Source organism: Oncorhynchus clarkii, chromosome 4, assembly GCF_045791955.1.
Source record: "Oncorhynchus clarkii lewisi isolate Uvic-CL-2024 chromosome 4, UVic_Ocla_1.0, whole genome shotgun sequence".
NCBI classification, from domain to species: Eukaryota; Metazoa; Chordata; class Actinopteri; order Salmoniformes; family Salmonidae; genus Oncorhynchus; species Oncorhynchus clarkii.
In genome coordinates this window covers 14,109,431-14,124,244 of record NC_092150.1, presented here as the reverse complement: position 1 = coordinate 14,124,244, position 14,814 = coordinate 14,109,431, and the positions used below count along the sequence as shown (strand labels likewise).

At 40.2% G+C, this 14,814-nt stretch overlaps 2 protein-coding genes across 3 annotated transcripts in view; one reads left to right on the top strand and one right to left on the bottom strand.

Moving 5' to 3' along the window:
- Positions 1-269: 269 nt before the first annotated feature.
- On the bottom strand, positions 270-6,367 carry LOC139406464 (synaptotagmin-2-like). 2 transcript variants are annotated; one of them, XM_071149077.1, is made up of 10 exons: positions 6,255-6,367; positions 5,753-5,812; positions 4,231-4,353; positions 3,572-3,741; positions 3,246-3,332; positions 2,811-2,978; positions 2,490-2,657; positions 2,214-2,331; positions 1,752-1,885; positions 270-1,544 (listed from the first exon to the last, which is right to left on the bottom strand). In XM_071149077.1, the coding sequence occupies exons 3-10, from the start codon at positions 4,337-4,339 to the stop codon at positions 1,305-1,307; spliced, it is 1,194 nt and encodes a 397-aa protein (XP_071005178.1). In that variant the 5' UTR covers positions 4,340-4,353; positions 5,753-5,812; positions 6,255-6,367; the 3' UTR covers positions 270-1,304. The 2 variants fall into 2 exon arrangements, with proteins under 2 accessions (XP_071005178.1, XP_071005177.1); XM_071149076.1 differs by lacking the exon at positions 5,753-5,812.
- Positions 4,278-14,814, top strand: part of LOC139406465 (cathepsin D-like) — a 29,330-nt gene continuing 18,793 nt past the window's right edge. The window contains exon 1 of the mRNA XM_071149081.1: positions 4,278-4,497. The gene's annotated coding sequence lies outside the window, so the exon portion shown is untranslated. The remainder of the gene's footprint in view (positions 4,498-14,814) is intronic.

The following is a 14,814-nucleotide window of genomic DNA, read 5'->3' as shown; positions in this document are numbered from 1 at the left end:
ATTAGGTAGCTGTAATGAGCATGTGCACAGTAGGTGCTGACAACGCTGGCTCAGACTCCAAGCTCTGCTTCTGTTGTTTTATCCCTCCCATAGGGATCCATGTTAATCTAAAGGTATTATAGGCTGACACTGCTGTGGCTCCCTGATTTCCCACTGTACCAACCCTGTGTCAACTGGGAGAGAGGAGGCTGCTGAACTCAGGTTAATTGACTCAAGGTAGGGCACATCATCTGAGATTCAATCAGACACATTTAATCAGATGCTTTGGGGAAATTAGAAGCCATACATGGATTTATTGCATATTACCATCAAGTAAGAGTTTTAGAATATTTCCATATAGGGGCAGTGTTTGTTCAATAACTTGAGGTAGACACTATGACAATTGTTCTACAACTGAGACAAATTGTAATTACTTTTTTATGAACATGTCAGTCATGTGTGCAGCGTTCAAGTTTGCCTGTAAGGCTATTCAAACTGAGGATAAAACCAATAAACAACGGACTACATAGAAAATAGTTGAGCTTCTATAATTCTATTATTCCTAAATTATCATGTGTTTATAATGAAATGTCTATAAAAATGGCAGCATTTACAGTGCCTTCAGAAAGTATTCATACCCCTTGACTTATTCCACAGTTTGTTGTGTTATAGCCTAAATTCAAAATGGATTACATAGATTTTTTTAGATTTTTTGCAACCATCTACACAAAAACCTCAAAATAACAAAGTGAAAACATGTTTTTAGCAAATTTATTGAAAATGAAATGCAGAAATATTTCATTTACATAAGTATTCACACCCCCGAGTCAATACATGTTATAATCACATTTGGCTGAGATTACAAATGTGAGTCTTTCTGGGAAAATCTCTAAGAGCTTTTCACACCTGGATTGTATGATATTTGCACATTATTATTTTTAAAATGTTTCAAGCTTTGTCACTTATTGACTCAAAACATTTCAGCTTTTCATAAAAATATTTTTTGTAAATATTTCTAAAAACATAATTCCACTTTGAAATGATAGGGTATTGTGTGTAGGACAGTGACGTAAAAATCTCAATATAATCCATTTTAAATTCAGGCTGTAACACAACAAAATGTGTAAAAAAGTCAAGGGGTGTGAATACTTTCTGAAGGCTCTGTATTTTGCAGCGTTTAAAAGTGCTAGGGCCTCCAAGCTGCTATTAGCTTAGTGAAGTAGAAGGAGGAATCTGGTTATGTCGGGCCATTGAGGAGGATTTTCTCCAACCTCTTCCCATAGCCACCTGAGTGCCATGAGTCTGGCAAGCGAGTCTAAGATTTCTCAAAAGTTCTTATTGATGAAGGGGATCCTAACTGTGTGTTTGAGGTCGAGGGTGGAGTCCACTTGTTCGTTGGAAAGCAGGTTGTGCCACTGAGCCACAGGCCTACGGGGATTGGACAGCATGTCTGCCCAGTGCCTCAGCTGGTTCCCTGCAGCATCACAACCCAGGAAAATCTTCCCTATGGCGTCGTTCCTGCTCAACTTGTCATGGTCCCACACGGAAATCATCAGGTGAACCCTCTAGAGGGAGCGACAGCAGAGAACAGTCACTGCAAACTGTGCTTCTACAGAGAATGTCCCATAATCTTTTTGTTTACATGATTTTGCCAACAAAATAACATTATAATGTAAAGAGATGGCCTCTTTTCTGGAGCTCCATAGCATGCAGGCTGTTGAGCTTGTAACTGGCCTCATCTTAGCCATATTCTGAGATAAGATCATACTTACTTGAATTTGTTCAAACGACACATCAAACGTAAAGGATTCGTTGAAGTAGGGATTCAGTGTGGACTTTTTAACAGATGTCTTCTTTCTCTTCCACTTCTTCTTGTCCAGAGCAAGCTGCACTTTTACATAGGGATCTACAGTGTACATGAGTACAGTAGAGAGTATTTTGAGCATCCACTGCCTCACAAATAATGCAATATTATTTGTGATAATCGAAACTGGCCTCAATAATAACAGAATATTATTTGTTTGATTAATAACTTAGGCTGGAATCCAGACCTGTTTTGTGGTAACATTGCACTCTTTGTTTCTCCGTGTTACATGTTTGTTGCATGACACTGACTGAGAACAAGGAGTGGAATGTCAGCACAAAACAGGTCTGGATTCCAGGCTAATCATAACTAGCCTCTTCAGCAAAACAACCGCTCAGTCTTCCTCGCAGAGAGCCAGGCTTCCACCTACCTGATGAACCCCCTTTGTCCATACTCTTTAAGTTCTTGGCTTCCAGGATGACAACAGTCAGCTTGTTAGTGGTGGGGACATAGCGCAACGAGAAGCAGATCTCCCCCAGAATTTCATCCTGTAATCACATGTGGAAATTCAGTATGTGGGCCTATAGATGTCAAGGCAAAGTAGGCCTATGGCTAGATTTAACAACTTTGTGATATTCAAATGCTGTTTGAAAAAAAACTTTTGACCTGCACTATTTGGTTCCAGAAATCAAGTAAATCTCCTGACCTCAAACTTGGAGGGTTCTCTCAGGTCTTCCCACTCTTCAATCACATGGTTCCAGTCGATGACTCCGAGCTGCAGCCTCAGCTCCCCGATGATGTCGTGTTTGGAGAATCTATCGAAGTCGAACACTTTCATGACTATGGTGGACTCATTGAGCTCAGCCTTGTCAATCTGGACACAAGATAGTCAGGCACGAGTCAAGAGTGGTGCAGAAACACAGACTCACACTGTGTATGGTATGTAAAACAGTTTAAAAACCTCTCAAATTGGTATACTGTCTGGTAATACTGCTATAATAACATGTGTATAATACCCTTCAAATACCTTAAATGTGAAGTGTTCATTGAACACAGGGTTGAGGGTTTTCCTGTAGACCTTAGTCTCAAATGTCTTTGACTTGTTGGGAGTGATGTAGACTTTAACATAGGGGTCAGAGGTGCCACTCCGGTCCATGGCTGTCAGAGCTGCAGCCTCTTTCAGCCCCACTGTCAGCTGCAGGGTATGAGAGATGGCAGCATAGTCAAAGATAGTAGGGGAAGATAAGGGTGCCAGAAAAACACGATATCACTGTATGGTAGACAAATAAATACACACTGAATTCTACTTCAGTGATATTTTGAAAAAGAAGACATTTATCTTTATATGTGTGATAATTAATATCTTGTTAAATCTGTGATCAACTCTGGATCTATGGCTTGTGGTGGCTACAGTATTTTGATCAAGTTACAAGTTCAAAAGACTAATCAAGTTCATTCTAACCTCTTGTGCCTTGTATTCCAGAGAATAGAGTAGTCTCCCCCGGTTTTTAGCTGAGCCGTAGCCTGCATCATCCGAGCCATGTTGGACCTGCCCATCAAGAACACTGTCATACCTTGAACCAGCCAATCACATTCATCGGCCAGCCAACCAATCCCTCAATCAGCGGCCCATCCTAACAGACATGAGGAGCTAAAGCTGCACCTCTACCTCACTCCTTCTTCACAATGGCAACCAGTCTAAACAAAAATAAATGGATAGAATGGAGCAGACGCTCTGCGCTATCCCACCAAGATCTAGCTACGACGACTACTACTCCCAGTACTTACTAGCGATGTAGTCGAGGAACCAATCACCCCTTGTAGATTGATTTGATTGTCCGGCTTCTTTTTGATCTTTTTCTTGCTCTTGCAGCAGCATTTCGCACAGATGCATATAATACACACCAAAAACATCAAGACAATGACAGCAAAGATGGTGTAAATGGCCCATCTTGGCACTGAGTGAGACAAAAAAAAAGACAGCAGTTTGTCTCATTGTGACACACATCTGAAGCATGAGGCAAGAGCACAGCCAGCAGGATTAAGGAGAGATGAACTTGTAACAAGTAGAAATGGAGAGCTATTCGAAAAGACATACGCCTTGTATTTATGTGAGAGTAGCAGCCCCTAGCTGCAGAGTCTTAAGAGAGTCAGTGTAGTCAACTTGTCTCACTATGACACACATCTGAAGCATGCAGCAAGAGCACAGTCAGCAAGATTCAGGAGATATAAACTTGTATAATAAGTGAAAATGGAGAGCTAAGAAATGTGTGTTGGGAGTGGAATTAGATATGACACATGAAGACAGGTGTCAGGCAGCTCTCCCCTGCCATGTCTGTTGAAAGTGGGACAGAAGGGGGGCAGCATAGGGGTGCCCACTCAGGAGGGGTGGGGGGCAGAGGAGGGGGGGTAGAGTGAGAGGCGGGGGGATTTAGGGGGTTACTCACAGGGAATCTTGTTCAGTAGTTGGTCTATAAACCCGGGAGCGGCGGTGGTGTGGCTGGCTGTAGTGTTAGGGGTTACGGTGCTCTTAGCTAATGGGATTGTAGCAAACATGGTGTAGCGGTGGCCTAGAATCGAGCGCAAACAGAAAACACAGACAATGAGGAAAAGCAATTTGATTAGTTCATAGCTCAGGTTGCTACTGTGTTTATTGACCCCAACTTCTACTTTAACACAGTTACTGTACTGTTGATCCTCATCAGTCTCCTCTGGTAAGATAAAGCACTAATCATTTTCTTTGCCTTAAACCATTTTTGTTAGGTTAACAGATAACTTTTTGGAGATCATAGCTTTGATGTTGAAACTTAAACCAGTGGTGGAAAAAGTAACAAATTGTCATACTTGAGTAAAAGTAAAGATACCTTACTAGAAAATTACTAAAGTAAAAGTGAAAGTCACCTAGCAAAATACTACTTGAGTAAAAGTCAAAAAGTATTTGGTTTTAAATATACTTAGTATAGTATATTAAAAGTCTAAAGCATTTCACATTCTTTATATTAAGCAAACCAGATTAAATGATTTTCTTGTTTTTAAAAAGTTACGGATAGCCAGGGGCACACTCCAACACATAATTTACAAATTAAGCAATTATATTTAGTGAGTCCGCCAGATCAGAGGCAGCAGGGATGACCAGGGATGTTCTCTTGATAAGTGTGTGAATTGGACCATTTTCTGTCCTGCTAAGCATTAAACATGTAACGAGTACTTTTGGATGTCAGAGAAAATGTATGGAGTAAAATGTACATTATTTACTTCAGGAATGTAGTGGAGGAAAAGTAAAACTTTTGTATAGTAAAGTACAGATACCTAAAGAACAACTTAAGTAGTACTTGAAAGTATTTTTACTTAAGTACTTTACACCACTGGTTTAAACTCAAGTTGTGGCCAACACCCATTCTTTCTTACACACAAAATATTGTGCCTCTGCTTCCAAAAACTTGGTTGCAATGACAGAGGAGAGTACTTAGCCACCACCATTGTTAAACAACTGCATGGTTGAGTGCTGACAGCTCCACACAGGCAACTTAAAACAGGGTGTGCTGCACTCTCTGATAACATCCCTTTCTAAATGACCACAGCACGGCGGATTACTTTTCTTTGCTTTACATGACGTAAATACAGTCATTCAGGTGCTTTCCAATTGGAATGTGTCAAAGGTAAGGAACAGTCAATACAAAGAAATTCACACCCAATGGACATTGTCCCTAAAACCCAATACAAGGTGTTTCATACAGTAGCTGCTAGTTCGAAGACACAGAATTTGAGCGTTAGAACAAAGGTAATTAAAAAACAGAGTACCACAAGAGCTTGTATCACAAGAGCTTGAGTCTTTGTTCACATGAACACAACCAACAACCATAAAACAGCAAAAACCATTTTTTATTAATAGATACCTATATTCTGAGAGAATCAGGTTCTACTTACAATATAGGGAAACGTATAAGTAAAAACTAAAGTAGTACTCACTGTTTCAGTACCAGCGTAGTTTGTATCCTTTTTACTGTAGCCTACTTGAAGACTGTATTACTTTATCATTCACCCATGCAGTTCTCCAGCAAAAGGGAGGGATTATAACAAATGAGGGGAAGGAAGTCACTTGGCCCTGAAAGCCTGAAAGTGGCTGGATCGGCCCATAAACATTCTGTATAAAGTGTTTGATCAAGAAGTGGTCTCATGTGGAAGATAAATAGCTATTCTTCTGCTTAGACCAATACATGCATTTCACATAGTTCATTGCTAAGCAAAGAAAGGTCATCTCAGTTAGGGCGTAGCCTTCAATATTGTCCTGCAGTATCACACTTTCATTTACAATAAAATGTTTGAGTAAATTATGTTACCGATGCTTTTTACTAGTATTAAACAGCTCAATAAACTGTGTATTATGGTTTACAATTTTTTTTCTGTAATGGTGATTGAGTGGGTTAATTCTAAATGTGTAAATATCACACTGGTAAATTGATTTACTCACCTTTTCTACAATGATAATTGACACGTTTGTTTCCAGAAATGTGAAATCCAATGATGTGTCCAGTCTATTTCTTGATCCCAATCATCCCTTCCCTCCATGTTGTTACAACTTGTAGATGACAGGGAGCTTTGATGCATTTCCTCAACACACTATCACGCCTCATGTACACACGGTGACACCACACTGTGTGTGTGTGTGTGTGTGTGTGTGTGTGTGTGTGTGTGTGTGTGTGTGTGTGAGTGAGTGAGTGAGTGAGTGAGTGAGTGAGTGAGTGAGTGAGTGAGTGAGTGAGTGAGTGAGTGTGTGTGTGTGTGTGTGTGTGTGTGTGTGTGTGTGTGTGTGTGTGTGTGTGTGTGTGTGTGTGTGTGTGTGTGTGTGTGTGTGTGTGTCAGGGAACACATACAGCATTGGAATGTTTGGCTCCACCTCAGGATTAGAGAAGAGAACAGTAGAACAGTAGAACAGTATGACAGCAGTCTGGATATGTTGTGTAAACATGGGATGAACCAATACTACAGTAAGGTATCATATTCCATCTTGAAAGGAAACCAAGGTTAAAAACACAAACATTTGCATTAACATAGAAGATGCCTAGACTGAACCGGTTCAGTTACAACAAAGTAACATCGGTCCCTCCATGAGTCAATAGTCAACCCCTCCATCGTCTGTTTATTGAGCAAATAACTATTGATATTTATCTCCAATCATGTTCAATCTACATGTGCTCTATAGATGGAGCTCTCTGACTTTTATTCATGTTGAAAATTGTCATGCATTTATAAAAATACATATTTAAATAGTTGCTAATAATAATCATAGCTTCCGCTGTGGCTATATGGTTTCCATAACAAATCCAATCAAATATTAAGAATCTTATCAATAAGGTTAAGCTGTAGTTTTTCTTAATATTAATTTTGGAGTACAAATATGACCTTGATTATAATAATATTCGTTTTTAGGGGATAACTTGTGTAGTTTTGCGTGTCCTACTACTCCTGTGCAGCAGATGGCAGTGTTGGTTCAGTATCTTTTTCTCTCAGTACGGAAAAACACTGTAGCAAGGCAAACAAGGTAGGGCAATCTGATGTGGGATATATAGTATATAAAGGCGATTCAAGCACTGTTCCAAATTATTCCTTATTCTGCATTATTTGTTCCTCACATGTTGAAGTTTGTCATTATAGCCTATTCAAAAAGACCATTGTGCACAAATGCCTATTGACATTTTACTTTTGTTTTCATAAAAAAAACTTGGAGTATGAGATTGTTTGGGTTATTTTTTCTTTTTTTTCACTCTCTTCCGCTTTATCAAGATGGATGGTTTCAATGGTGTGCAATCCCGATTAGGGTTGAAGGGCAGGAACCCAGTTACCAAGATTTATCACCTAAAACCACTCCCTTTTCCCAATATAAATAACTGCGAGAAACCGGTAAATTATCATAAATTATTCATATGAACAGCATGACGTGAAATGAAACTGTTAAATTATATGTGATGCCTAAATCTGGATTCTCGTTGACCAGATGCTTTTCAACATCACCTGGAGAAATCGTATACATAATATATATGTCGTTATGAACACATGGAAATAGTGGTCTCAACTTTTTAAAACATTTTCTACTTTGAATAAGACTTTTAAGATAAATTGGGCTAAACATTTCTTAAAGAATCCAACTTAAAGTTGGAATTTCATCCCTCATTATATCTTCTTCCGTTTTGGTGGCTTCAAATGTATGTTATTTTGTAGCTATAACATTGATAAGATTCCTACAAAATGATCAGCTTTTCATAGACAAGTATTCTTAGCGTGGTCATTAATATATGAACATAATTTTTCCTCACATAGGTATTTCATTTGGAACAGTAAAGATATTTTGTATAGAATCAAGTCTTTATTTTTTAAGAACTGGTTTAATAATCATATCCTACTGGTGAGTCAACTTTTTAATGCAGAAGGATTGCTACTCAATTATGAGGAATTTTGCATCTCGTTACAGAATCCCTGTTATACCTACTGTTGAGAGTTTGCCATAGTCTTTGATTCTATTCCATCTGGAACTCTCATGTTGTTTAGAGTTGTAACCAGACCTCACCTTCTTGAGCTACCCTCGCTTAATCCAGCTGACTCTCCAATTGGAAACGTGTGTTTCTCCTTGCTCCCTCAGAACAACATATCCATAGTGCTTTATTTCAAAGGGATATTGTATCTATTCCTTATGTCACAACTTACTGGAATACATGTGTCTATAATGCTACACTACATTACTATTTTGCTAGCACAGACTGGAATATGTTCCGGGATTCATCCAATGGCATTGAGGAATACAAGTCATCGGCTTCATTAATAAGTGCATCGATGACGTCGTCCCCACAGTGACTGTACGTACATATCCCAACCAGAAGCCATGGATTACAGGCAACATCCGCATCAAGCTAAAGGCTAGAGCTGCCACTTTCAAGGAGCAGGTGACTAATCCGGACACTTATATGAAATCCCGCTATGCCCTCAGACGAACCATCAAACAAACAAAGTGTCAATACAGGATGAAGATTGAATCCTACACCTGTTCTGACGCTCGTCGGAGGTGACAGGGCTTGAAAACTATTACAGACTGCAAAGGGAAACCCAGCCATGAGCTGCCCAGTGACATGAGCCTACCAGACAAGCTTAATGCCTTTTATGATCGCTTCGAGGCAAGCAACACTGAAGCATGCATGTGAGCACCAGCTGCTCTGGGTGACTGTGTGATAACGCTCTCGGTAGCCGATGTGAACAAAATCTTTAAACAGGTCAACATTCACAAAGCCGCTGGGCCAGACGGATTACCAGGATGGGTACTCAAAGCATGTGTGGACCAACTGTCAAGTGTCTTCACTGACATTTTCAACCTCTCCCTGACCGAGTCTGTAATACCTACATGTTTCAAGCAGACCACCATTGTCCCTGTACCCAAGGAAGCGAAGGTAACCTGCCTAAATGATTACCGCCCTGTGGCACTCATGTCGGTAGCCATGAAGTGCTTTGAAAGGCTGGTCATGGATCACATCAACAGCATCCTCCTAGACACCCTAGACCCCCTCCAATTCGCATACCGCCCCAACAGATCCACAGATGACGCAATCTCAATCTTACTCCACACTGCCCTTTCTCGCCTATTCAAAAGGAAGACCTATGTGAGAATGCTGTTAATTGACTACAGCTCAGTGTTCAACACCATAGTGCCCACGAAGCTCATCAGTAAGCTAAGATCTCTGGGACTAAAAACCTCCCTCCGCAACTGAATCCTGAATTTCCTGACGGGCCAACCCCAGGTGGTAAGAGTCGGCAACAACACGTCTTACACGCTGATCCTTAGCACTGGGGCCCCTCTGGGGTGTGTACTTGGTCCCCTCCTGTATTCCCTGTTCACCCACGACTGCGTGGCCAAACACGACTCCGACACCATCATTAAGTTTGTTGGCGACACAACAGTGTCGCCGTCTCAATGATGAGACGGCCTATTGGGAGGAGGTCAGAGAACTGGCAGTGTGTCGCCAGGACAACAACCTCTCCCTCAGGGTGAGCAAGACAAAGGAGCTGATCGTGGACTACAGGAAAAGGTGGGCCGAACAGGCCCCCATTAACATCGACGGGACTGTAGTGGAGCGGGTCGAGAGATTCAAGCTCCTTGGTGTCCACATCACCAACAAACTATGATTGTCCAAACATACCAAGAGAGTCGTGAAGAGGGCACGCCAAACCTTTTCCCCCTCCAGAGACTGAAAAGATTTGGCATGGGTCCCCAGATTTTCAAAAGGTTCTACAGCTGCACCATCGAGAGCATCCTGACCGGTTGCATCACCACCTGGTACAGTGGCAGGGTAGCCTAGTGGTTAGAGCGTTGGACTAGTAACCGGAAGGTTACCGGAAGGTTGCAAGTTCAAACCCCCGAGCTGACAAGGTACAAATCTGTCGTTCGGCCCGTGAACAGGCAGTTAACCTACTGTTCCTAGGCCATCATTGAAAATAAGAATTTGTTCTTAACTGACTTGCCTGGTTAAATAAAGGTAAAAATAAAAAAAACTGCTCGCTATCTGACCGTAAGGTGCTACAGAGCCCAGTACATCATACATCACACAAGCTTCCTGCCATCCAGGACCTATATGACAGGCGGTGTCAGAGGAAAGCCCAGAAAATTGTCTGAGACTGCACACTGACTCAGTACTGGTGCCCCCTGTTTATAGCCTTGTTATTCTTATTGTTTTACTTTTTATTATTACTTTTTATTTTAGCCTACTTGGTAAATATTTCTTCTTCTTGAACAGTACTGTTGGTTAAGGACTCGTCAGTAAGCATTTCACGGTAAAGTCTACACTTGTTGTATTCGGCGCATGTGGCAAATAAAGTTTGATTTGATTTTGATTTGATAATATCTGTTGGAAAAATGTATGGTTATTACCAAACAAATGCCTGCTTGGTTAAAGAGGTCTCTTTCAGAATGATCCCTGCAAATCATTACCTGAAGAAATTCAAAAAATACATTAACATTAACAGTACGTTTTGTGTTGAGCATCCAGAAACAGTTTTGCATTTATTTTGGCATTGTCTACATGTAAAGAAATTATGGCAAGATAATTATAGTTTTATCATTGTTAATATTGTTGATGACTTTTGCTTATTATGGTCGATTTCCTTAACTATAATAAGGATAAAGAAAAACAATTTTACCTCATAAATCTAATTGTGGTAAATTCAGTAATTGAGCAGTACATTAAGACCATTCTACATTATTTTAATAAGAAAGCTGTTAAAACAGTCAATATGTGTGTATCTTTTAAGTTCTTTGTATAATCTGTAATTTGTTGTACCCCTTAGCACATGTTATCATTGTCTGGGTAAGGGTCGACGCTGGTAGAGACAGGTAGCAGGTACATGGAGGGAACATTTAATGGCGACGGACATGGGACAGGACAGGACAGCGCCTGGATGTAAACACATAACAACATTAATGCAGACACAGGGAACACACGTGGGAGCAGACAGTTATACACGAGGCAATCAACAAAGGGAAGTAGTCCAGGTGAGTCCAATGAGCTTTCCTGCGCGTAATGATGGTGACAGGTGTGCGTGCATGATGAAGGGCAGCCCTTGAGCGCCAGAGAGGGAGAGCGGGAGCAGGCGTGACAGTCTTTTAAAAAAAAATGTGTATAGTTATTGTGTGTATGTGTACTGGTGTTTCTCCAATAATAAAAAATAATAAAATAATAATTCTCTCTGCTCCCTGTATGGTCAATCATCCAAAATAGATTATCCCGTTTAAGATGCTTATAGGCATATACTGTATATAGATGTCCAAGCCTACCACTTTCAGGAAATACATTCAATGCCGATTTAGCCTTATATTTAGCTAATGAATGATGGGCTATGCATAATAAGCGTCTAACTTATAGCCTCTGTATCTTGCGCAATACGCACACCACCTGTGCTCCGCTGGCCTCTCTCCTAAAAAAAAATCTCCTTAGCTCTTTGAGTCCCATGCAAGAAAAGATAGACTATAATAGCTTGCTGGTCATTTTTTGTGTGCATTTATTATACCAATAGACTATTCAAAGAGGGATGGATGCAAGCTCATGTTTGCTGAATGTTAAATAAAGCAGCCAATAGAACTCACGGGTAGTTTGAAAGAAGTGCGAACGAGAGATAGGATATAGCATTTATTTATTCAGACCCCATAACCATTCAATCTTCGTGAAGACAAGTAGAAGCTGTCTGCATCTAATTCTAGTCTTATATTATGCAAGCATGTCATTAGAATTGTGATGATAAGGATAACGAAACGTATTTAATTGAACCGTTGAAAGCGAGGAACGAATGAAGCAACAATGGAGAGAGAAAGAGGACGTAGGCTATAATATTAGGGGAAATATTGTAAAAGGTATATATATATATATATGCAAGCCTACTAATTATAGAAATAGGCCCTATTATAATTCAAAATTTAAATCAAATTCGCATGTGCTGCACCAGAATTGCATGTTCTCTCCCAACTTGATCATGGTTTGAACGAGGAGCGTAATTCCAGTCCATATAATGCAATATAAAACAATACACTAGGAATACAATAATACAGTTCACACTCAGAAAGATTAGCCTACTGGAGTTTGTGTCATTTATTTACCCAATACAGCATATACAGTTGAAGTCGGAAGTTTACATACACTTAGGTTGGAGTCATTAAAACTCGTTTTTCAACCACTCCACTATTTTTTTTGTTTCGGATAGGACAATTTCTTTAGTTTCGGTTAGGACATCTACTTTGTGCATGGCACAAGTCGTTTTTCCAACAATTGTTTACAGACAGGTTATTTCACTTATAATTCACTGTATCATAATTACAATGGGTCAGAAGTTTACATACTCTAAGTTGACTGTGCTTTTAAACAGCTTGGAGAATTCCAGAAAATGTCATGGCTTTAGAAGCTTCTGATAGGCTCATTTACATAATTTGAGTCAATTGGAGGTGTACCTGTGGATGTATTTCAAGGCCTACCTTGAAACTCAGTGCCTCTTTGCTTGACATCATAGGAAAATCACAAGAAATCAGCCAAGACCTCAGAAAAACAATTCTAGACCTCCACAAGTCTGGTTCATCCTTGGGAGCAATTTCCAAATGCCTGAAGGTACCACGTTCAACAGTACAAACAATAGTACGCAAGTATAAACATCATGGGACCACGCAGCCGTCATACCGCTCAGGAAGGCACGCTATGTCTCCTAGAGAAGAACATACTTTGGTGCGAAAAGTGCAAATCAATCCCAGAACAACAGCAAAGGACCTGGAGGAAACAGGTAGAAAAGTATCTGTATCCACATTAAACCGAGTCCTATATCGACATAACCTGAAAGGCAAGGAAGAAAGGCAAAGAAGAAGCCACTTCACCAAATCCGCCATAAAAAAGCCAGACTACGGTTTGCAACTACACATGGGGACAAAGATCGTACTTTTTGGAGAAGTGTCCTCTGTTCTGATGAAACAAAAATAGAACTGTTTGGTCATAAGGGTCATCGTTATGTTTGGAGGAAAAAGGGGAGGCTTGCAAGCCGAAGAACACCATCCCAAACGTGAAGCACTGGGGTGGCAGAATCATGTTGTGTGAGTGTTTTGCTGCAGGAGCAACTGGTGCACTTCACAAAATAGATGGCATGATGAGGTAGGACATTTATGTGGATATATTGAAGAAACATCTCAAGACATCAGTCAGGAAGTTAAAGCTTGGTCGCAAATGGGTCTTCCAAATGGACAATGACCCCAAGCATACTTCCAAAGTTGTGGCAAAATGGCTCAAAGACAACAAAGTCAAGGTATTGGAGTGGCCATCACAAAGCCCTGATCTCAATCCTATAGAAAATTTGTGGGCAGAACTGAAACAGCGTGTGCGAGCAAGGAGGCCTACAAACCTGACTCAGTTACACCAGCTCTGTCACAGGAGGAATGGGCCAAAATTCACCCAACTTATTGTGTGAAGCTTGTGAAAGGCTACCCAAAACGTTTGACCCAAGTTAAACAATTTAAAGGCAATGCTACCAAATACTAATTGAGTGTATGTAAACTTGTGACCCACTGGGAATGTGATGAAATAAATAAAAGCTGAAATAAACCATTCTCTCTACTATTATTCTGACATTTCACATTCTTAAAATAAAGTGGTGATCCTAACTGACCTAAGACAGGGAATTTTTACTAGGATTAAATGTCAGGAATTGTGAAGAACTGAGTTTAAATGTATTTGGCTATGGTGTATGTATACTTCCGACTTCAACTGTAGCTAGCTACATCTATGGGCTTTTATGTTTTTATGTTGTGCCTGTATACTGTATCATATATGTATTGGATAAAGGCGCAATCATTTGGGCTTTTTTAGGCTTGGGCTCATAAAATGTTTTAATGTATGGCTCATCGGGCTCAGGTAGCATCAGGCTTGAATTCTCAATCAAATCTGTCATTTGAATTACGCTTCCGGTTTTGGCGGGAAATACCGGGTTATCCGGGAGAAAAGTGATTTATTCCCGGGATGGAACATTTGTAAAATACCTGGAAAATATTCAACCCTAATCTGCAAAACTGTCTGGTTGGTGAGACAAAGACATGTCAAATATCCTGCGGCAAAACCGTCTAGTTGCAGTTTCTTATAATAGTCAACAGAACAACTACTTGAATGCTATGGGGTATTGTCAATGTTTTAACTACATTATTTAATGTTTATTTCTGTCTCTAGAGAGACTCAACTCAGGCTGTGGTTGTTGAAATGTAATCAGATGCAATTGTTTGCACCAGCAGCTGAAGCTGAGCAAGTCCATGGAGAAACAGAAAGGGAGATGCTTTTTCGTTCATCATCAGTTTCATTCCTGTGTCTGCGCTGATGTTGTTTTGTTTCTCTTGTTCAGACGCTGTTGTTGTTTAGTTTTATGTCTATTTATTACTTGCTTCCCATCTCCCATCGTCTGTGGTTACGGAACTGTTACACTCTCTCTCTCTCTGTCTCTCTCCATCTCTCAATTCAATTCAATTTCAATTGAAG